General features: G+C 54.3%; 1 protein-coding gene across 1 annotated transcript in view; it reads left to right on the forward strand.

Annotated features, from left to right (window-relative positions):
- Positions 1–24,311, forward strand: part of AHRR (aryl-hydrocarbon receptor repressor) — a 78,270-nt gene that overhangs the window by 8,491 nt on the left and 45,468 nt on the right. Inside the window, exons 2-3 of the mRNA XM_039238021.1 lie at positions 971–1,043; positions 6,726–6,907. Of these exons, the coding sequence (XP_039093952.1) occupies positions 979–1,043; positions 6,726–6,907 (247 nt within the window). The 5' untranslated portion in view covers positions 971–978. The remainder of the gene's footprint in view (positions 1–970; positions 1,044–6,725; positions 6,908–24,311) is intronic.

Below are 24,311 nucleotides of genomic sequence, written 5' to 3' on the forward strand. Positions count from 1 at the left end.
ATTGTGTGTTGGGTCTACCTCTTCTTGAAGCCAGGCGAGGGCTCCTAACCCTCTCTCTAAGTCTATTGGCCCAGTGCCTAGCAATGAGTGGTCACTGCACAGGATGTTTGTGAGGCTCCAGATAGCCTCACTGCATGGAAGAATCAAGATTTTGATGCCCTCCTTAAGATGATGGGTGAGCTGGTCAGAGTCAGGGCACAAGTCTCGGACTACTCCTTAAGGACCTACTCTCAGATACAGGCACCATGTCCAGTACTGCTGGTGGAAGCCAATGGGTATGTGCAGCTGGGCTTGGTGCAGCTGTGAGTCAGTGCCTAAAGTGGAAGTCCCGTGCTTTGGAGTTGAGTGCGAGATCTTACATACAAAAGAGGAAGCCTGTTGGCTCAGAAGTATAGGGCTATAAAGAGGAGGGATGGGAAGAGGAAGAAGACTACCACAAACACCACCAAGAGAGGATGCATACAGCTCCTGTGAGAGAAACAGCCCCATCAAAGCCCTGACACAGCAAACTGTTCCTTAGAACCTTGGCCGTATCCTGCTCATGGATGCTAAACAGCTATTTTCTGTGGACAGGCTCAGAATGTTTAATTACTGTAAGCTTTATGAGCTAGTCTCTGTATGAGAATAGTGACTCAGATCCTCAGGGCAGGCTGGGGGACCATGACACTGCTGGTCAAAAGGGAGATGTCATGGTCAAGGTTGTGTGACCTCACCTGACCCTTCAGCATCTTCCTGTTGAGGGAAATGGGGTGTGAGTGGCTCCCATTGGCAGACTTTGTGCCAGAAGTGCCTTGGGTCATCTTGTTCAGTTGGCGATGAGGAGTGGGGCCCCAGTATGGGGTCAGTGTTGGCTCCTTGATTAGAGACGCGGCCGACCTTGGCTGATGCTGCTGCCTTTGGTGGTTGGGGAGTCGTGTGGGCGCCAGCCTCTCTTTAACATAATGAACTTTATGCTCCCCCCCTTTTTTAGGGCCACAAATGATGATTCCACCAGGGGAGTGCATGTATGCTGGAAGGAAAAGAAGGAAGCCCATTCAGAAACAGTAAAGTATCACATCTTCTGGTTTTGCTGATTGTTCCTGATGAAGGGGGGAGGTATTTGCGTTTTCATTGAAAGGAGTGACTTTTAGGAATAAAGTGGATGAGGGAGAGGTTTTGCTGCGTCTTTCTGAGGAGTGGAGGGGCTGCAGAAAAGCATGAGACCCAGTGCCTGGGGCTGGCGGGTGTGTCGCGGGTTCCCTGTGCACCTGGAAACCCTTGGTTGCCTTTCTTAGCGACTTTGGGCTGCTTTCCTAACTTTGACTGCAAGGCGGCAGCTGAGTGACTCCTCTTGGCTAGAAGCCAGCACAGGGGTCTGAGATGTCACCATAGGTTTTGGTGGGGACCAGATCTCCTCTCTGCCCTGGTGAAACCTCTCCTCACGAGGACACACCCACAGCCCCTATACGAGTGTTGCCACACATGAAGGACACCATGCGGGGCTTATCTGCCTGCCTGTGGGCTTCCAGGAGGTTTACAGAGGAGAGAAAGGAACCTGTGGCCCTACCTGTGGCCGCTACTGGCCCAGTGGCACTCAAGCCTGCAAGGTGTGGATCCTGCCGTGGTGGCGGGGTAACGGGCATGGAGCTGCCTGCTGTGAGGCCAGCAGCGTGCAGTTCCCAGAGCCCAGGGGCCACCTCTGGCTCCTCCAAGGGGGTCCTGCAGCACATGCACTGTTGGCTGGGTTTCTGGTGTGTCTGTGTGTGTAATATGGTTCTGTTCGAGTGTGAGCATGTGTGTATAAGGCTCTGTGTTGGGGCCCGTGTTCCTGTGACCCAGACTGCCCGCCTGGGCCCTGGCGGCCGCAGGGTTCTGTGAGAGGTCCGCAGGAGTGCAGCCACCACCGCCCGAGGGTAGGCAGCAAAGGCTTAAGAGGCTGGACTTTGAAAAGTGAGTTTATCATCTGAGTTGGTTGTGTGGCCACGTGGGCCTCCCTGGCTCTGCAGGTAAAGGGTGAGGCAGGAGGCAGCTGAGTGTCCCCATGACTGGGTCCAGGGCGGGGCGGTGGTGGGGCTGAGTCCTGCTTGTGTGTGCTGGTCAGGGTTCATTCTGGTGAATACACTGCCGTGTTGAGTAAGGAATGGCCCTGTGAGCTCCTGGGGTGTTTGTCACTTGTATTTTTGGGGCTGTAACTGAAGGATATGGAACTGCACGTGTTTAAAGGTGCAGCCTGGTCGGCTTTGACATGTGTATGCACCATGGAACATCACCAAAATCAAGGTTACTGACACTCAGATCATACCCAGAGTGTCCTGTGTGCTTGCCATCCCTGCCTTCACCTGCATTCAGGCAGCCCTGACATGCTCTGTCCTGTAGCCTGCTTAGCGTTTCTGGAATTTTCTGTAAATGGAATCACACCATTTTGTTGGGCTTCTTTCCTTCAGCCTGATCCACAGTTTGTGTGCACCTAGAGTGCTGCTGTTTGCTACTGAGTAGTGCTCCCGGGTCTGGACGCACCTGTTTGTTTATTCACCTGCAGAAGGACTTTCAGGTGGTTCCCAGGTTTGGGCCATTGCAGGTAAAGCTGCCATGAATGTTTACACACAAGTCATTTCTCTTGGGTAAATACCTAGGAGTGGGATTTTTGACTCATACGGCAGACTTGTGTTAACTTTTAGAAACCCACCAAGCTGGGGCGCCTGGGTGGCTTAGTCGGTTAAGCGTCCGACTTTCGCTTAGGTCATGATCTCGCGGTTCGTGGGTTCGAGCCCCGCGTCGGGCTCTGTGCTGACTGCCAGCTCAGAGCCTGGAGCCTATTTCAGAGTCTGTGACTCCCTCTCTCTCTGACCCTCCCCTGCTCACGCTGTGTCTCTCTCTCTCTCCTAGAAATAAATAAAACATTAAAAAAAAAAAAAAGAAACCCACCAAGCTGTTTTCCAAAGCAGCTGTACTGGCTTACACTCCCAGGAGCAGCGCACAGAGGCGCTGGCCCTCTGCCTTGTCTCCAGTTCTCAGACAGGCGGCAATGCAACCTCACCACGGCTTTAATCTGTCTCTTTCCCAATGGGCGCTGGGCGTCTGTTCATTTGCTTGTTTGCCATCTACCTATCTTTGCTGTCTTCTTATTGAATTTTAAAACTTCTTTACATATTTTGGATACAAGTTTTTGTGGACATTTCCCTCCAATCTATGGCTTACCTTTTCATTTCATTTTCTTTTTTTTTAAAAAGTAATCTAGAGGCACCTGGGTGGCTCAGTCAGTTGAGCATCTGACATAGGCTTAGACATGATCTGGTGATCTGTGAGTTCAGGCCCCGTGTTGGGCTCTGTGCTGACAGCTCAGAGCCTGGAGCTGCTTCAGATTCTGTGTCTCCCTCTCTCTCTGCCCCTTCTCCACTCATGCCCTGTCTCTAAAAAGTGAATAAACATTATAAACAAACAAGTAAATAAAAATAATCTCTATGCCTAATATGGGGCTCGAGCTCATGATCCCGAAATCAAGAGTCATACGCTCCACTGACAAAGCCAGTCAGGCACCCCCTTTCATTTTTTTAATGGTGATTTTCAAAAGACATTTAAAAAATATTGATGAAGATCAGTTTATCTATTTTTTTCTTTTATGATTTTCTGTGTGTGTGTGTGTGTGTGTATGTGTGTGTGTTTTCTAAGAGTCCTGGGACTATCCCAAGGTCTCAAAGATTTTCTTATGTATTTTCTTGTAAAGTTTTATAATAGGCTATAGATTCAGGTCTGTGATCCACTTTGAGTTAATTTGGGGGGATTGTGTGAAGTGAGGGTTGGTGCTCACCTGTTTTCATGGGTATCCAGTTGACCAGCCCCTTTAATGAAAGGATTTTCTTTCCCTTATTGAACTACCATATCTTTATCAAATGGATTGTCCAGAAATACGTGGGTTTATTTCTAGACTCCCTATTCTGTTCCATTGTTCTATATTTCTATCTTTTCTGTGATACCAAACCATCTTGAACATTGTAGATTTAGGGAAGGCTTAAAAATCAAAAGGATAAGTCTCCTGATTTTGTTCTTCTTTAATTGGTTATTCTTGGTCCTTTGCATCTCCATGTAAATTTTAGAATCAGTGTGTACATTTCTATAAAAAGCATTGTTGGAGTTTTAATTGTGATTACATGGAATCTATAGATCAGTTTAAAGGGAGCATTGCCAGGTGTGCTCCACGTGTTTTATGCTTCTGGTGCCACAGGGCTTTCTTCCGTCGGAGCCAGCTGTGGCTCGTCTTGCACTATTCCTGTGCTAAAGGCACTGGTCCTTGGACCCCATCACCTGCTGCTAAGTCTCTACCCAGGGACTTGAAACTCAGTCCATGGGCCCCTGGGCCTGAGCCTGAGACCCCTCAACCCCATCCCTTCTCATGCCCGTGGGTGTGGGGTGGGGTGGTTTCTGCTCTGGCCCATGGGGCTGGGGAGCGGGGTGGTAGAGATGCATCAAGGGCAGCTGTGTTGTGAGAGACTTCAAAGGGGCTCTTCCAAAGCCTGTATCCCCAGCAGCCTAGTGTCCCGCTCCCAGGTGTCGCATGAGGGTAGGGTGGGAGAGCGATCACAGCTCAGCGCATTCTCAGGCACAGGCTATCTGGGGAGACAGGTGGGCAGCTCCCTCCAGCTGAGGTGAGCTGCACAGGGGTGAGGTTTCAGCAGGGGCCATCTGCTGGTCTCCCGTTGTCTCCCCTTCTCTGACCCTCACACCTGCTCCGAGTGCTACTCTGTCTTTGGGGAGGCCTCAGGTGTCTTTCACCGACTTGGGGGTGGGGGGGGCTCTGCTCTGGACAGCAGGTACCAGCCCACACTGGAGCTGCTCAGTTTATTTCCAGGCCTCCTGCCGGTTTAAATTGTGTCCAGCAGCATGAGTGATTTGGGACCATGTGCCGCATTAAGGAAGAAAAACAGCAGAGTGAAAAGATAAGAAAAGATATAGGAGAAATATTTGCAAATTATGTATCTGATAAAGGGCTTGTATCTAGAATATAAAGAACTATAACTCAGCATTAAAAAGACAAATAACCCAATTAAAAAATGGACAAAGGACTGGGGTAGACATTTGTCCAAAGAAGATGCACAGATGGCCAACAAGCATGGGAAAGGGCATCACCATTACCGGTCAGTAAGGGATACAAATCAGACCACAGTGAGATGCCACTTCACACCTGCAAAAATGGCTGTTCTACAGAGAAAGGAAACAAATGTGTCCATGAGGGTGTGGAGCACCGAACCCTTACTTGGTGATGACGTCTTCGGGTGTATCTGCTGATCTGGCAACTTCTCCGAAGGTTAGATGAAGGGACCACAGTGACCCAGCTGGAGGGGCCACTGACCCTCACCCGTTCCCGTGCGTGAACCTGAAAGGACTGAAAATGGGGTGCGAACAAAGTCTTGGGCTTATACAGCATCACGTACAACATCCATCGACGGATGAACAGGTGAGCAAATGTGGTCCATCCACACAGTGATTCACCCAGAAGAAGGAATGGCGTTCTGACAAATGCTACACCACAGATACTTGAAAACATGATGCTGGTGAAGAAGCCAGATGTGAAACGTCTCACATTGTATGACCCCACGCGTGTGAAATGTCTGAACAAGCGAGGCCGTGGGGACAGAAGGCAGCTGTGGTTACCAGGCGCTGCTGGAGGAGGAATGAGAAACTACAGTCTCATCAGGACATGTTTTGGAACTTGATAGAGATGAATGTACACCCTGAAATGCTTAGTGTTATGTGAATTACACCTCGAAACAAACAAACAAAGAAGTGGCCTCTGGGAAGGAGCATCAGGCTTCTCTGTGTTTTGTGTGTCTGCCCCTCCTGACAGACGGTTGCTAGGCCTCGGGCCCACAGGGGCAGATAGGGACTCCTGCACAAAAGAGACCGCAGCCCCTAGAAGCAGGAGCCCTCCAGCCTCCCAGGCGCCACGACCCCAGGGGAGGTTGGGCCTGGGAGCCAGACCTGGGTCCAGTGCTCGCCCACAGCCCCTCCCGCTGCCGGCTGCTGCACCCACCGTGGCTGCCGTTTTAGGTTCAGATGCTTCCATGTGGGTGATGTGGGAAGGGCCTGTTTCTGTGAGGGGGAATAGGGTCCGAGGAGGGGGACTGTCATGGGGGTGGTAAGAGGGTCAGATAAGGGAGGTCAGCTCTGCCCTCTGCAGGGACGGTGGACAGGAGAGCCCTGGACCGGGGGAGGCGGAACCCAGGGCACCAGCCACCTCGCAGAGGCACAGCCCACGACTTGAGGGCCCTGGAGGGGCAGGTGGGACAGTGCCCGGGTGCCCAAGTGTCCTCTATTACCCTCTCCACAGCCCCTTCCAGCCCCGCTGTGTAGAGAAACTGAGGCCCAGAGACATCAGTCGTACCTGGACTCCAGGTCCTGAAAAGGTCATATGTTTAAAAAAAGCCGAAAGAGGCTGAGCACATGCAGCCTGGGGCCAAGGGTCCTCCTCACACTTGGGGGAAAGTTAGCACAGAGAGGTCAAGAAATGTACTGGAGCCACATAGCATGCCTGCAGCTGTGTCCAACGAGGCCTGCTCTCTGTCTCTGAGCGCCCTTCTGGTAACGGACCCCAGCTTCCTGTGCGCACAGTATCGGGAGCCTTCTCAGAACCTTTTCCCATTTAGAAGCTGATCTGCACCATAAGGTCACTTCTGGGGACAGGTTTGTGCCCATGGGGTGACAGCCCCTGGCGGGGAACCCCAAGTCTCATGGTGGTTGCTTCCCCGCAGGAGGCCGGCCACGGGGGCTGAGAAGTCGAACCCTTCCAAGCGGCACCGGGACCGCCTCAATGCCGAGCTGGACCACCTGGCCAGCCTGCTTCCGCTTCCTCCTGACATCGTGTCTAAGCTGGACAAGCTTTCTGTCCTGCGTCTCAGCGTCAGCTACCTCAGGGTGAAGAGCTTCTTCCAAGGTAGGACTCCCATCTGTCCATGCGTGCTCAGCGTGGTGTCGCCTGGGCCCACTTCGGTCTCACTTGAGTCCCACCCCACTTTACTGGGCTGGGCCAGTTTGTACCTCCTGTCTTGCAGCGGGCACGGAATGCAGATGAGCCAGAGGTCTCTGGGGAAGTGTCGGGCTGGGCCTCCCCTGCTCAGCTTCCCCACAGCCTCAGGGCTTCAGAGGACCAGGCAGATCTGCTTTGTGAGGAAGCAGGACCAGGGCTGAGCTGGTTCCCCTGTTAGCCCATGTAAGTGTTGGGTGGCCATCCTTCTGTGTCGCTGCTTTGTCTGTCCTGAGCATGCTGTGACCGCAGCCAGCCCCTCTGCACCAGGGGGCCCTGGTGTCCCAGACCCTCGCAGTAGCTGGGGGTGGGTGCTCTCCAACATCTGATGCTCCCAGCCAAGCCTTATTCTCCACGTGTCCTGGCCCAGTTCCTGGTAAAGAAATGTGGCTGTCACCATCCTATTTCTGGGCCCGTGACTGCTGTCATCATCCTGAACTAAGTTTGAACTTCTTACCAAATCATGACTTACTACATGACTTTGGGAGTGGGTAAGAAAAATGTGTAAAAGGGGCAGGTCTGGACACTAGGGGGTGGTGGGGGCTGTGGCCAACAGCAGAGTCCATGCTCTCTACCCAAAGGCTTTGGGGGTCAGTTTCTGCACATCCTCATGTTGCTGCACAAAACATTCTGGGCTGCCGTGAGGACAGCTGGCCAGGGCGGAGGCCCTCAGGCGATGTGATCCCAGGTCTGTCCCAGCTCCCGCACTGGTGGGGACAGTTTTCCCTGAGACGATTATGGCAAGGCCCAGACTGCACATTAATCAGATGTGTCTGAGGTGTGGCTTGGCCACTGCGCGTTGCTGGCCTTTTCCAGACCCCCGGGAGGAGGAGGGGGGTTTTCCTGAGGACTTAGCCTGCCTTCAACCCCAACTTCCTCCAGAGAGCCCATCATGAGGAAAGATCAGGGGCCTGTAGGCAGCTCTGCCCAGTGCATTCTGCAGCTGGGCACCTCGCCGACTGACCCCTCTCAAGGGCTCCCACACTGGCCTCCATTTTCCTCATGGAGCAGGAATTCCAGAACCTCTGACCACTACTGGGCTCGGAGAGCCTGCTCTGTGTATGAGAGATCTGCACGGAGCTCCCTCCCAACCTCCGTCTGATACCCCAGAACCCTGGGGGCCCACCCATGTGTGTCCCCATTCTGCTCTGGGGTGTGGAGCCCAGTGGGTAGTCTGGGATGATCCTGAGCCACACTGAGATGTCCCATCGTGAAAAGGCCACCTGCCCTCATGGGGAGGCTGAGTGCACTGAACTGTATGGCCATGGGGTCTGCTGAGCCAGGCTTGGTCCTGAGGGCTGATGGCCAACACATTGGCCACACCCAGGACCCCTCTGGGCCATCCCTGATCCCCTGCACCCTTGTGCGTCCCCATGCTACCTGCCTCTTCCATCCCTGACATGGTCCAGTGGGATTTGCAGCCTGGCCTGGAGCTCACCCAGCACTCAGCCCAGATCAGTCTTCATCACTAAACCACGCACTTTTCCTTTGGGTTAAAAGGGTGCCATCTGGGTGTCTGTCACCCAGACTTCCATGGCTGGAGGCACAAGCTCACAAAACACTACCACTGCAGTATTCTGAAGGGTGGCAGAGAATGGTGGGTGCCATGGCATGGGGTGGCACTTGGTGGAAGTCACCAGGAGGGTTTTGTGGGCTGGTGGGCTTCCCAGAGGAGGTGAGGGGGCAGGTGCTGTCTGCAGGCTGTGCTGAGGCAGCCCCTCACCCCAGGCTGTCTAAGGCTCTGGCCTCTTGCTGCCAAGGTCCTGCATCTTGGGTCGGGGGCCTCGTGTTCTCCCCAGCTGTGGTCTGGGCCCCTTCCCCAGGGACAGAGGAGTTTTGTGTTCCTTCCCCTGCTGCACTGGGATCCCCAGGCCCTCAGGTGACAGGGCTCTCTCCTGCGGGCAGCCGTATGCAGTGCAGAGTCCTGTCCCCCAACCTCCATAGCTGCTGTGCTCTCTCACTTTCAAGCCTGTGTCTCTCGTCTGGATTCTCCTTCCTAGTGTCCGCATGTCTGGCTCGGGCCCTGTCTTCTTGAAGTGCTAGAATCTTAAATTTCGGGTTCTTGGTGGCCCTGGGACCTCAGGTGAGGGGCCAGGAAAGCCCACAGATGGGAAGGTGGTTCAGCACTTCGTTGTAAGTGGAGGAGCTCTTCCTGAACATCTGTGTTCTGAGTAGAAGCTGAGAGCCTCGGGGGCCCTTTCCCCATGCCCAGGAGGCTACATCCTCATGTCCCAGGGCCCCATCCCCATGCCCCAGGGACTCCATCCCCATGCCCCTAGACCCCCATCCCCATGCCCCAGGGCCCCACCCCCATGCCCCAGAGCCCCATTCCCATACCCCAGGGCCCCACCCCCATACCCCAGGGCCCCCATCCCCATGCCCCAGGGCCCCACCCCCATACCCCAGGGGCCCCCATCCCCATACCCCAGGGCCCCATCCCCATGCCCAAGGCTATTTGGTGGTCACTCTGAGCCTCAGTGCTGTTGAGATCAGCTCACCGATGTGACTTGGAGCATTTTCGTGTTGTGCAGGACAAGGGTGCTTTTCTAGGAGCTTTGTGACATGGTGAGTAAGTTGACAAAGTCACACTGAATGTGGTGGAGAGCCCTGGCTCAGGTGCCAGGACACACCGAGGTCCCCAGACTTGCCTTTGTGAAGCACCTCTGTTATGGCCTCCCACCGCAGCTCCGACGGGTTTGGGGCTGCCCTGGGTGGGGATTGGTGGTCACCTCCCTCCTCTGACACACCTTTGCAGACCTGACCTCCTGGCTGGGCGGTTGGGAGAAACCAGCTCACTTCTCTGGATGGCCGGGGTTGGCAGTCTCTGAAAGGCTCCAATCAGCTGTTTCTAGGGCGTCAGGCAGATGTTATGCCTCACTCTTCTTAACTAGGGGTAAGTGATGTTCCCAACCTGCCGCCACCGCATGCCTCCCACGGGGCACGCGGATGCCCTTCACATCTGTCCGAGCCTCTAGAGGCTGACTCCAGGTGGCGTAGCAGGTGGGCCAGCCCAAAGCTCATAGCTGCCTGGCCACTGTCACAGTCAGGTGTCAAAACAGAGCTTGGTTTCTCCACAGCACTGTTTCTATCAAGGATTCTGAAATTTGTGATCCCCTTCAAGCTGCACATTTTAGAGGAAATTTTAAAAGCTTTCCTGAATTCATTTCCACTGTGTAGTTAGCAAAATGTGAGGCTACAAAACTGAATCTTAACCTGCACTTCCAGACTCAGAAATAGGTGAGCTAATCTCATTAAAGCTTCCAAAAAATGTCACCTTTGGGAAGGATGTGACCTGGAAGATTTCAGCCTCAAAAGGTAATAAGGCCTGGAAACTTGCCTGTGATGTTTACTTTAGTGTTGGCTTTTGTGGATTTTTGAAAGGCAGCGGATTTTTTTTTTAATCTGGTTTCTGCATAGGCAAGGGGACAGTCAGTGCTTCCACATTATCAATCCCTCTGCCCAAATGCAAGAGTAGGATTTTCCAGTCTTCTGAATTTCAGCGTTCACAAGATGGGAAATTGGGGGCTGACAGAAAGGAGGAAGGCAGGGCTGAGGAGAAGCACAAATGACCCTTGAGGTGGGGGGTCCCCCAGAATGTGGGGGCCTGAGAAGCCCCAGCACCTCCCCACGTAACCCCGGTAGTCGGTCAGGCCACCCTCCCCAGGCATTAGCTCTGCAGCGTGGGCTCGTCTGGGATGCTTGCTGGCCAGAGGAGCAGAGCTCAGGTGGTGGAGAACCCCCGTCACAGGTGACAGGGGGCGCGAGGTCCACACAGTGTGTCCATCCCGCGAGTCTTGTGATGGGAGCTTCCGCCGGGGCTCCTGATGCTGTGGAGAGAAGTGTCGGAGAGGGGAACAGCGTCAGCAAGCAGAACGGAGTGAGAAGGGCAGGTGGAAAAGGAGTTCCGGCCGTCTGTGGGGACGTGGGCCTTCCTGACCCTGGGACAGCACTGCCCATGGGGTGTGTCCGGGCCCCCGTCCCTTTGTGTTTTCTGCACTCGGCCTGTGGGGCCCCATTCTGCACAAGCCAAACGGAGCCCCGCAGGGGTGGATTCGGGCCCCTTGTTCATCTGGTGGCCAAGTCCAGAAGCCCGCATGTCAGGAGGGTGCGCCCCCAGAACCTTCCGGAGAGGTCTTGCCCACGCAGCATGTCAGGAGGGCAGCTGGCCTTGATGATCTTATGACCGGCAATAGAATCGTATACAGTTAGCTGCGTGGCACCAGTTTTCAGCTGTCATTAGAGTTACCTTCTCTGGACGAGCCCTGTCACGGACCGGACGTGTGTAACCCCCGATGCACGCACCGAGGCCGTCACCTGTGAGGCTGTGTTTGGAGCTGGTGCCTCTAAGGACTGTTAAGGCTCCATGAGGCCCTGCAGAGGCCCCGCCTCAGGGCTAGTGCTGGTCTGAGAAGAGTTGCCGGATGCGTCTCGTCGTCTGTAAGTCAGGAAGGCTTTTCACTAGAAACTGAATCTGCCGGTGCCTTGATCTCAGACCTCAGCCGCTAGAGCTGTGAGGAATACCTGTCTACCATTGAAGTGCCCGTGTCAGGGACCCAGGCTGACTGAGAAAGGCCTTCTGGGGGAAAGAGTGTTGGGACCGGCCTCCTCTCCTCTCTGTGGAGCGTCCAGTGGATTTGTCCCCCAGGGACGTGGATTTTGGGTCACTGCTGCCTCTCACCTCCTCATCTGCTGCTGGAGCCGCCCTCCCTTGCCCTTCCTTCCCAACACTGACACTCTCCAGAAATTGGCTCCCTGAGGCATTTCCAGCAGAGACACACTAGCTTTGAGTCATTCAGGATGGAGCGCCTGCCCTGCCCTACTGTCTGGCCTCCAGCTTCCGACCCCGCAGGAAGGGCCCCCAGTACCATCAGATCATTCCTGATTCTTTTATGCATTGTTTTATTTACCCTACTATATCTTAATTACTTCCAGGAAGAGGACCAAGCACTAACGGGTCTGTGCCTGCACTGATTCACTCCCTCCCTCCCGGTACTTGCATCTGCCGAGACCCTGAGAAGGAGCTAGAACTCCAGCTCAACACAACACAGCTTTGATTCTTTTCTCTCCCCACCCCAGCACATCTCCTTTCTGTCTGGCCCTCCACTGCTGTGGAAGAACCAGGGCAGCCGTGGGTGTATCTGGTCCCTTCTAGGGAATTCAGTGTCCCCTCCCCAGCCTCTCACTCCATCGTGTTGCCTCCCTGTGCAGGCGGAACTTGGCATTAGTGTGATCTGTCCTTCACGTGTGAGCTTCCAGCCCTCCCTGGGGCTCCAGCAGGCAGAGGGCTGGGGCCCAGGCTGACTGCGTCTCCGCCTGGTCCTGCCCCACTGGTAGCTGTGGTTTCCTGCCCTTCTGGCTCAGAGCAGCAGCGGGGGGGAGAGGGGAGGTTTCACTGAGGTCCTAGAGGACTGGCACTGCCATGAGCTGGCAGGCAAGGCTCAGTGGGGACGCAGAAGGGTCTTTGGCTGTGGTTGTAACACTGGCACTGTCTTCTTTCCGGCTGGTCCTGGCACCTCCTCTCTTAGCCTCAGGTGTCAGATGCTGCCTCCAGCCCCTTTTGCTGCAGTCGCTGCTCATGTCTCCAGGCACCATCTTGGAGGACTTGAGACATCTCAGGCCAGTGTCTGGGCGTTATGACCCTACCTGCTCCCCGGGGAACACACACCTTGGACCCACTAGGTTGGCGAGTGGCCCTTCCCACGTGGATGCAGCCTGGGTGCTTACCAGGAGCGTTAGGCACCGCCTTTGTCCTTTAGATCTCTTGAGTGTGGACAGGTGCGAGTCTTCAGGGTGCAGGTGGGGGTGTGCGACTCACAACACAGACCCTCCAAGGAGGTCCTCCTCTCACTCTTGAGCGTCTCTTCTTTCTGACACCTTCTTTGCAGCCCTGCCTAGGTTGCCTGGAACCTCACTTTGGGACTTGGGTATAGTTGGCACTTTGTTGAGAGGGCCTCAACTCTTTCAGACAGAAAAGTTCCATATTAACAACCTGTTACAAGGCAAGAAAACAGAAGAGCCATCATGCCCCCATCCCCTTGGCATTTAGAGTCTAGTGGGGGAATTCTGCTACCAAACATACAGTTTATTTCATTTCCAGTGATACAACAGGCCAGTAATCAATCGGTCATCCTGCTGCTAACAGCCAAAAATGCAAGATAAAATATCTGAAACATGTTAAAATATACCAATGGGCAAGCAGAAAATTAAGGAATACTCAGAGACCAAAAACAAACTGAAGCTGAGAACCCAAAGAGAGTTTCATTAAAGGAAACTTAAAAAAAATGTTTATTTATTTATTTTTAAGAAGGTGCATGTGCACACGCTGGGGAGGGTAGACAGAGAGAGGGAGAGAGAATCCCATGCAGGTTCCACCCAGTCAGCACAGAGCCCGATGTGGGGCTCGATCCCACAAACCATGAAGTCATGACCTGAGCTGAACTCGAGAGGTGGATGCTTAACTGACTGAGCCACCCAGGTGCCTCCATTAAAGGAAATTTTAAAGGATGTACTTCTTGCAGAAGGAAGGGAATTCCCGGCGGGAGACTTGGAGTGGAGATGGATGGAAGAGCAGGAAGGTGGTGACTTGTGGGCAGATTGTAGCAAACACTGACGGTATCGAACAGTAATACTGCCATATTGTAAGAACAAAACAAGGGAGAGAGAATAAATTCCTAGCCATAAAAGTGGAGAGGGAGACTTGAGGCACAGACTTCCGTGGTTCTTGTGTTAATTTCCTGTGGAAGTTGACTAAGTAATTCGTCATAAACTGTCTAGGATAATCATCAGGATGAAAGAAATGGGGTCTCCTTTCAAACTAATAGAGAGAAAATGTAGAATGAGTAAATGTAATCAATCTTCTTAGACAAGAAAGGAGAAAACAGAGATGTGGAAGGGTGGAGTGGAAAACACAAAATCCCAAATATGTCATGAATTACAGTAGATGTGATAGATTAAACATGACAACTAAAAGATAAGGTTCTTAGGGTGGATTACTGTGTCTGCTTACAGATGGCATGGCAAGGTTGAAAGGGAAAGCATGGAAAAAGATATGTCGGGAAAATGCTAACTGAAAGAAATCTCATGAAGCCATTTTAATGTAAAAGATGTAGTTTTTGGTTAAAAACCATTACTGGAGATCATGAGAGAGTTACTACATAATTATTTTAAATTCTTATATCAATTAAATGTTTTTAATTGAAAACATTTTATCAAGCACTAAAATGATTTTGTTTGTTTGCTTGTTTTAAGTTGATTTATTAGAGAGAGACAGAGACAGAGACAGAGAGAGAGAGAGAGAACAAGCAGGGGAGGGGCAGAGAGAGAGGGAGAGAGAATCCCAAGCTTTGACGTAGGGGTCAAACTCATAAACTATGAAATCATGACCTGAGCCAAAATCAGGAGTTGGACGCTTATCCAGTTGAGCCACCCAGGCACCCCAGCACTAAAATGATTTTACACTTATGTGCTTCTAGTAACATAACTTTGAAAATGTATAGCAAATATTGACAGAACTATAGAAAAACAGATGAATTCATCCTCATGAAAGATTTTAAGTCATTGTCTCAGTATTTAATAAATCAAATAAATAAAAATCAGTAAAGATTCTAAGAGATTTCACAATGCAAAAAGGGTTAATCTGAAGGAAACACATAGAGCACTATACGCTGAAACTATAGGATTCATATCTTTTCAAGCCTGCATGGAATTTATAAATATACTAAAAACATACTGACCAATAAAAGCAAGTCCCAATAAATTTCAAAAGACAAACTCATGACAAATGCATGTTAAGACCTCAATGCAATGGAGCTGGAAATCAATAATAAAAAGATGACTTGAAAACCCTTGCATTTGGAAATAAACACACTTGTAAATAACTCATAGATGAAAGAAGAAAACATTATGAATTTAGAAAATATTTACAAATTAAAATGTGGGGCATGCAGCTAAAGTAACCCTCAGAAATAAATAACTTTGTGTGTTTATATATAAAAGAATAAAAGTGGAAAATTAATGAACTAAGCATTAGGTTTAGTAGTTCTGATAAAGCAAAGCAAAATAAAAAGTCCAATAAAGAAAAATAATAAAGGAGAAGATATTGGTGAAATAGAAAAGAAACATACAATAGAGATCCTCTAAAATGATAACATTTGTAAAGATCTGGTGAGACTGAATGAGGACAAAAGGGTGAATAGTATTAGGGATCTAAAGGGAACATGATTATAGGCGCTACAGATATTTAAAAGATAATTGGAGGGTATTATGAACAAGTTTCTGTAAATAAATTTGAAAACATAAATACACTACTAGAAATATAGCTCATTAGAAATGACTCAAGAAGAAATAGAAACCCTAAATAGCCATATGACTATCAAATAAGTTGAATCAGTAGTTAAAATGTAGGCCTAGATGGTTTTAAAGCAATCTCTACCAAATATTAAAGGAAAAATAATTCCACTCTGTACTGAATCCTGTGAAGTTGAATTGGAATTGGAGGCACTAGTGTTTGCTCATTATTTTCAAAGTACAAAGATAGCTCTAGATGTAAATATATGTGTATAGGTGTGTGCTCTGTCCACTGGCAAGGTCTAAGGTAGCACAGCTCACACTCACATCTTGGTTTCTAGACACTGTTCACCATCAAAAGGAACTCAGGCCTCCTTCCAGAGTTGGGGCAAGGAAAGCACAGGTAAGCTTAAGCAGCTCAAGCCAGAAAGTGAGGCAGTGCTCAGGGAGGAATGGAGACATGCCGCCAGACACAACCACCCCGAAGGGGCTCTCACTGGCCAAGTCTGGACCATTTCAGCATTAAAATGAAAAAGAAGAGTAATAGATCATAACCCAGTGAATAAAACAGAATTCCATAAGCCCACGCTGATATGTATGGATGAGTGAATGAATGACTGAATGAATGATAAGACAAAGTTCTCCTGGGGCATCTGGGTGGCTCAGTTGGTTTTAACATCCGACTTTGGCTCTGGTCATGATCTCATGGCCTGTGGGTTCGAGCCTCATGTCAGGCTCTGTTCAGACCGCTTAGAACCTGGAGCTGCTTCAGATTCTGTGTCCCCCTCTCTCTCTGACCCTCCCCTGCTCATGTATACTCTCTCTCTCTCTCTCTCATAAATAATAAACAAACAAACAAAAAAGACAAAATTCTTCTTAGGGCAGACTGCTGACAAAGGCAGAAGTACAGGCTGTGGACAGGTGATTGGAGACCGAAGTGACTTTTAAAATCATCTGTCGGTAACCATTGTAGTAATAATTCAGACAAGAGATGTCCGTACTAAAATTAGTGGGTGAAAGTGGTGCCAGAAGTGGAATTTTTGTAGTCTTGAACTGTCTCCCAACAAAGTATGAGTCATGCTTCAGGGAAAAACTTAGGATGGAGAAACCCACCACCTATCTTAGGCCACCAACTCTGGCCCCTCAGGTAGTAGAATACATTGGCATCAGGTTCTACACAACAGGAGGCAGAGAACACATTTTCTCTTGGGCAGTGTTCCTGCTGAGGGTAGTATAGACCTTGGTCTAGTCATGAGGAAACACCAGACAAACCCAAACTGAGGAGCAGTTTGCAGAGTAACTGGCAAAGATCTTTAGGGTCAAGGTCACAGAAGTCAAGGCGGACCAAGGAGCCTGGGTGAAGGAGATGCGGGGCCGACGTCTGGCTGAAAGGGTGTTGGGAGGAACTGGGTGGAGTCTCTGGGCAAAGCCTACGGTGCGCTTGGTGCTATTCTTGGAGCTGCTCTGTAAGAGGAAGGAGACAGAAGGCAAACTGCAAGCCTGAAGAGTAGCTCTGGGGTGTGAATCGTGGCAGTCGGGAGCGGGGGAAGAGCACGTCCCTGGGGGGACTGGGATACAGTGTGGGAACAGGGTGCCACGGAGCGTGAGGAGGGGTCTTCCTGTGTCTCAGCTGGGGATGCTCCCTTGATAGCCCCGCGCACCTGCTGGGCTCATTTCCCTGCAGCCAGGTGCCCGCCGGTGCCTCAGCTTCTCCAGGTTGTTACTCAGTGGCATCCCCAGGCTCCCCCCCGCCCAGGCTGCCTCCCCAGCCACTCTTCTCCCATCGTGCCTGCCCCAGGGTGTTCACCCCCAGGACGGGCTGGCATTGCAGACACTGAAGAAAGGGGTGCCTGCCTGAGCAAGGGAATGACCGCATCCTGCGGAGGCCCCCATGCGCCAGGACAGCTCTGGACACTGAGGCCTTCCACCTCCACTCAGCCTGATGCATGACTGATAGGAACCGCTTCTTCATAGCGACATGTGGTGAGGACTCACACGACCACCTCGTCAGGTTACTTGCAAATTTGAGGTTATGTAACTGGAGGCTTCTTCATAAATTTATTATAAATTCATTGTTTATACATGAATCAGATGTTCACTGGCAGCTTTGTTTCTCCAAAGCTCGGGATGCTGGGCCTGTAGACACAGCCCAGACTGCTAGCAGACGCCCCGGGCGCGCCTCCCGAGGCCTGAAGTGCCCAGAGGCAGACCAGGCTCGCTGACCCTGGGGTGTCAGTGCCACGGGCCCTGCTCGCTGCCTCTTGTGCCTGCGCACCGTCACTTATTCACTGAGCAAGTACTGGACTTTTTCAAAGCACCAGCATGCTTTTTGGGTTATGTTTTGTTGTGTTTCACAAAATGTTTCTTGAACCCTTGGCTTGATGCACCTGTATGCTTCTTGTGATGCACTGAAACGTAACAAAAGTGCCCAGCTAGTCGGCTTGTTCCAGATGTTTCACACCACGAAAGGAATATGGATCCCCAATGTGTAGAAGTAATGTTCCTCTCTCTTTTCCTTCCCAAAGAGCTATTTTTGGTTGCATCCTGCTCTGGGGATTTAAGGATAGAGTACATTTTCTCTGCAGGACGTGTGACCCAACTTACGCGGAGCGCCTCAAAGTGGAAATGTATTCTTTTGACCAGAGAAAGTGGATGGGGTGGCCCCTGCCTCTCCTTGTCACCGTTGGGTCTGAGGAAATGCTTTTTCTGTGGTGCTTTTTCAGCTGTATTAAAGTGTGAAATCTCTAAAGCGTGCCTGGTACATTTCGGAAAATAAGGAAAATTTTTATAGAAAATCAACAACGTGATGCGATATACATCTTGGAATGTGCTCGTATTTTCTAAATGCAGTGCTTGCGAGAGGCAAGCATGTTTATTCTCCTGATGTTTTTTTCTTGCCTAGGGAACTTGAGGCTTTGCATGGCAGCTTTAACCCCTCTCCCCACGGGCTGCCTCTGCAGGGTCTTGGAAGGGCACACACCTGCGGGGACGCTCGCCCCGGCCGCCCCTCCCCTGCACCCGGGGTGCAGGCATCTTCGCCTGCAGTTGAAATGTGCCTCCGCCGCGTGTCAGAAGCAATGTGCGTAAAGCACTGTGTTTCTCCTCCCTCCCTCATGTGTTCATTGTCCAGGCCCCAGCACAGCAGCGTACACACCGTCGCACAGGACGTGCCACACGTACACACAGCCTTGGTTACTCTTCCTCTATCCACCTTTCCAGGCCCGTTTTCTTACCTGTTGTGACCACCTGGTTGGTTGGCGTGATGTGGGGACTAAGAGATATCAGTGTCAGTCGCCGTGTGTCCTGCCTGTGGGGGCCCCTGTGTGTAATTGTGAAATCATTTTGCGATTCATAGGAGGGGGCACTGCCTGGGAAGGCCGTGGGCACGTGGTTGGGGTGCCCCTCCCCCCCGTACCGGCATGGAGAGACAACCAGCCTCAAACGGATGGATCACCTGGGAAGGGAAGGCCGGCAGGCTTGCCCCCGCCCCCGCCCGGTGCGGCCCCTCAAGGGGGTCTCCTCCGGCCTGGCCTGCAGCCTGGGTGAAGTGGAGTGTCGAGGAGAGGGGCCGCCGTGAAACCCCCCATCTGCCTGCAGAGTAGGAGCAGGTCATGGGCGAGGGCCCTTGGAGCGGGTGGGGTCCCCGCGGAGCCGCAGGGAAGGCGCAGGTTGAGGCACTCCACCGTTTCATGGGAACCATAAGAAAGTCTGTGCGCGCCCCGGTGAAGAGGCCGGCCCGTCCTCACTCTGGGGATGCCCCGCCCACAGGAGCAGCCTGGCCAGCACTCTGCCCCTCTCAGTTGGTGCCACCTGTCTTCTGGGAGGACGGGGGCTTCTCCAGGACCCTCATGGTCCGGGCTCCTTCGCAGACACTGGCCCTGACCCAGGCACCTACTCCCACACATGCTGGACTCACTTGCTATGCACACAGCTGGCTGCTCTTAGCTGCAAAGGGGCTGCCATGGGGTTTGCACGTGGCCCACCTCCCTCTCAGCCTGCCACCCACCTGGGCACTCCCCACGTGTCTGTCGGGACCCCCCCTTTCGGTGGCTAGATGAGGCTGTGCTTGTCAGCAACCTCCTGCCCAGAGAGCCTGAGGGTGCTGTTCCGGTTTCCCTTTCCCCTCCCCTGTGCAGGAGCCGGGCAGGCCTCTGCGTCCGGGTGCAGAGAAGGTAGCGGAGAGGCCAGGACTGTCCTCTGTGAACAGCCTGGGTCCTCAGGAAGCACGGCAAACCCTCCCTTCCAGCACGTATTCTTCATTTCCATCTGTCAGAGGCAAAGCAAGGAGTTAATCTTTTCGTCCTTGAAAAGTAAAGGGAGGGATGGTTTGAAAGTTTGAAAACTATGACGTGAAGGCCTAATAATCTGATGTAGAAAGTGCAGAAGGTCTGTAGACCCTGTTAGGGAGCCTGTGCCCTCCCACGAGGTGCAGCCCCACACCCACCATCGCCCCTACTCCTGGGAAGCACCTGCCTGCTCTCTCTGCCACAGCCTTGCTCTGGTTGGAGAGACCAGGTGTGGGGAGAGGTGAGCCAGGGCTGCAGGGGACACCCATCCACCCCCAACACACGTGGGCCCAGAAGCCCCATGCCGGCCCTCCAGAAGAGGCCCTGACGGTGGATGGAACCGAGTCAACACAGCCGACCTTCCGCCGTGGCGGGCCCCCCGCGTGCTGCACCTGTCAGCCTCCAGGTGGGTGGCCCGGGCCCCCAGGTGGCGTGCCGAGAGGGAGCCCAACACAGAGCATGAAGCCTGTCGGTGTCGGCTTAGAGCCACTCCCTGCTCTAAGCTGTGTGCTCTCCTCTGCTGAGTGTGTCTCCAAGGGGCTGGGACGGACGTCAGACCCCTGACCTCTGGGCATAGCACAGGGACATGCAGAGCGGAGCCACAGTCACGTCACCTGCCTCCACAGGGACGTGTAGGCAAGTGTGGGGACCGGCTCTGACCGGTGAGGGGCTGCGAGGCCAGGGCTGGAGGAGGAGATGACCCAGAGGAGACATGCCGTGGGTGCTACCCACACACAGTGCAGAGCCCCCGGGCTCAACTCTGAAAGCGTGCCGGGTTTCACCGGGCAGGTGTTCCGTTCAGCCGGTCCATGGACATGGGCCCGTCCACTCCAGGACCTGCAAATGGTCAGAAGTGGGGTTTCAGTCCAGCCTCCAGTGGGGCCCCAGGCTTTTAATCACTCTGAGTGGCAGGAATCCTGCCCAACCTCTAGACATCTCCACGCATCTCACATTCAGTGCACCCTACATCCCAGGCCCACCTGTCCTGTCTGCCGAGGACTTGGCTTCACCTGAGCTGGGATCAAAGTGGCTGCCACCTTCTTCGCATCACAGCACCATTCAGGGGCAGAGTAGGGGAGTCTTCTAGCTTCTCCTCCACCAAGAACCCTTGGCACCTCTCATTGGCTGGACCCCGCCACACGACCGCTAAGCAGCCACTGTGGTGGGACACTGGGCCCCAGTGGCATGTGGTTTGGCCCAGGGTGGCACCTTGCTCTGAGTCTCCTCTGTGTGAGGGAAATGAGGTCTCTTAGCAAAGAGGCCGGGGTGTGGGGTAGGAGCTGGCAAGGCGCGGGCAGCCCCAGTCTGAGCCTCAAAGGGAATGGCCCCTCCTTTCTTAAGCACCCCCACCCTGGCCTGTGTGTGGACTGGGGTGGCCACTGGGTTTTCAGACTCTCTCTGTCCCAAATGAACCTTCTCAAGGACGTAAGAGGTCAGCAAAGTGAGAAGCACCAGTCGTTAGGGAGTCTCACTGCGGCTGCTCCGGGTCGTTGGGTGACTCAGGGTCGGCGAGCAGCCTGGAGGACAGAGCAGCACAGGCTTCCATCAGGGCTCAGGCTGAGCTGTGAGCCCGAGGGCGTCCGTTCGCTTCTGGGAGTGGGCAGCCTGGCTCACGCCCCCTCCCCCTGCCACACGGCCCTGAGCTCCGTGTGACAGACCAGCGCGGAATGCGCGGCGTCAGGCCAGTCCCTGGGGGCCGTGGTCCTGGTGGGAGCCAAGCCCGCAGCCCGGGCTCCTTTCTGTGGGCAGGGCAAGTGCCAGCGGCTCACGCGGGGCCTGGGCCACTTGTGCGTGGATGGGCCTCTTGATCTCCAGCTGGCCTGTGGGGGCTCTCATCCCTGCACCTTTCCTCTTCATGGCCTTCTCGACAAGCTGGGCCTTTGGGGGGCCCGTGGTAGACTTTCTCCCCACACTTTCACCAGCTCCCCAGAAGGGCACCCTGCACCCGCACCTGCTCCCTGACCCGTTGCTGTGGACAGTCAGGTGCAGATGAGGGGTGACAGGGGCCAGGTGGTGGGCTTGTTCCTTGTCATGAAGGAGGAGAGGAGGCGTGGAGAGGGGGGACCCCCCAGGGCAGACCCACCAGTGGGGCTGAGGTCTGTCTGCAGAAGTCCCCAGGGCACTGGCTGCCTTGCCCACAGCCCCAGCCCCCATTTCACTCCCAGCTCAGGCCCTTGGGTGCGACCTGCATTCACAAGGGACAGAGAAAGCAGGACCCAGGAGAGAAACTCTAAGGTGGAGAAGCAGATCCAGGGCGGTGCTGAGCCAGGAGGGCTGAGGAGGTGCGGGTGGGAGGGAAGGCGGGACCCTGGCTGGGACCCCACACCCCACTGGAGTTTGCTGCTCTGCTTCTCATCCCCGAGGGCCCCTGAAGTGTGGGACCTGGGAAGCGAGCAGCAGGCGCTGTCAGCTCGCATGGATTTCCGGGAAAGCTGGCCCCCACCCCCGGCTCCTGCATTTGGTTTCTTTCTGTCTTGCCACAGGCCTGGGGGTGGGGCGCGGCAGCGGCTCTGCTCGCACGCGAGGGCCTGGCCTGGGTCCAGGTGGCTGTCACTGCAGCACTGATGGCCCCATCGCGTGACAGGAGCCCAGAGGAGGCCCCGCTGGGCGTGCCCCGCCGGGATGTGGCTGCAGAGGAGGGGAAGTGGGGGTGCCCAGTGGGGGTGGGGGGGGCACGCGATGCTCGGGGGCTGGTGTCCCCGTGCAGAGAGCCATGTTGGGGAGAGGAGAGAAGATAGAGAGAGAGAGGGGTGCCCCTTGGGGGACACGCGGTAGTGGGGGGCTGGTGTCCCCATGCTAGAAGTGAGAGAGGGTGTCCCCCACTCCTGCCTCTAGTGGGTGTGGGATGGGATGTAGCCACCATGCTGGGATTTTTCCCCCACCCCAGCCTCACAGTCGTGGGAGTCAGTGCCATCACCACCCCCCGCCCCCAACAGGATCTGCAAGAGAGCAGGCAGGCAGGGACAGTCCGACCCCGACCTCTCCTGCCCACAGTTTGCGGGGCGTCTTGGGGAAGGCTGGGGCAGGGAGCTGGCTCGAGCTGCCGGTGTGTGTAGGGGGGATGGCCCCTCCAATGGAGTTTGCTTTGCGGAGGGCCTTGGTGGCCTGGGCGTGTGGGCAGGCGGCCCAGGACGCACTGGGTTGGGAGGTCCTGTCTCTGCCCAGCCAACAGCACTCCGGGCCTTCACTGAGCCCCAAACCCGCCCCAGGCGCTGCACAGGCTCTGCCCGTACCCAGGGGGGAGCTGTGCCTCTGGAGGGGCGTGGGAGGGTGGGACGTGGGCTCACATGCCAGCCTTTTTCCTTTATCTTTCTGGGCCCCTGAGAACATGGGGTCATGTGTGTGTCCCCTGGCAAAGGCCCACCTCAGCCTTAGGGGTGTTCTGGGACCGGAAGATTCCCTCAGGGGACAGGCACTGGCTTCTCCAGGGCCCGTTTTCTGCTTCTGTGTGCTGGGGGAGGGGAGCGGTGTGAGTTTAGCGAATTCAGACCTTTCCGCTTTCTGAACGACAGGGTTACGTACCCAGAGGGACTAAAAATAGGTGCCTCTAAATGTCTCTGGCCTTTGACACATCTGAAAGCTGAGTGTGCGGTGGGGGCCGGGCTGCTGGTGAGGTTTTCGGTGGGGAAGAGGGGCCTGGGCAGTCTGTAGCACGGACTGTCCTGCACCTTCGCCCGCGGCCCTTGGGAGAGACTGTTCTTGTTTCCCAGAATATACCTGCTTTCTGGCCAGGGAAATGGGTTCGTATCTGGGAATACTTAAGGCAGAGAACAGAGGTCCAGCCCTCTGGGAGAGGGAGGGACAGGGAGGCCAGACAGAGCCCAAAGGCCCCGACGTGACCACCGTCTGTGGTGCTCCCCCGAGGGCCACCTCGCTGGATCCCTGCCCCTGGCACCGCCCAGCGTCCTCTGGTGGGCGACAGAGAGCTGCCAAGCCAGCAGTGCAGCTGGTGTGGGGTGAGGGCCCCGCCAAGGAGGGCGGTGCCTGACGAGAGGGTCGGACGGAGCGTCTCACCTGGAGTGTGAACATCGGGGCCCTAAGGCCTGGGGCTCCTGGGACCCGGGGCCTGGATTTCTGTTAAACTCCCCGGTGGAGGCTCACTGGTGCGGTGGGTGTGGGGCCGACCCTGGGTCCGAGTGCGGCTCAAGCTGTGAAGCTGCTGACAAGTAAAACCACCCAGGTGGCACAGCCCTCACGACCCGCACGCCCTGCGGAAGTTCAGCTCGTTTGACGGTTTTGGAAGAGAAAATGTGGGAGGTTTAAGTGCCTGTGTTTGTATCTTGTGCCTTGTGTCTCCCAAGACCGGGACCCAGCAGGGTCTGTCTGCCTCGTGCAGGCACTGACATCACCTGCAGCTTCAGTTTGGAAACTGACCTGAGGGGCGACTGGGAGGCACTTCCTGGCCTGCCCAGCCCTCCATGGAGACTCCAGGCTGGCCCCCTTTCTGCACCCCAGGGGTCCTCCCATAATCCCCCATCCGGGTAGGGACCCTGGGCATGCAGCCGGGGGTGCACGACAGGGGCCGGTGAGCTGGGATATGGACGACATGGTGACCTCCATGGCTATATGTTTGAGCTCTTCACCCCAAAACGGAGATGGGGCCACACTGGGGTTGGGGGTGGGGGAGGGCCAGGAAACTGCCACCCCTGGGGGGCACCTGAGTCATGCCAGGGGGGCCTTCCGTGCCGGGTCAGGGGTCGGGGGAGCTGGGGGCGTGGTGAGGTCACGTGGGAACCTTCATG

Source organism: Hyaena hyaena, unplaced genomic scaffold (assembly GCF_003009895.1).
Source record: "Hyaena hyaena isolate Hyena2069 unplaced genomic scaffold, ASM300989v1 scaffold_134, whole genome shotgun sequence".
Taxonomy (NCBI): Eukaryota; Metazoa; Chordata; class Mammalia; order Carnivora; family Hyaenidae; genus Hyaena; species Hyaena hyaena.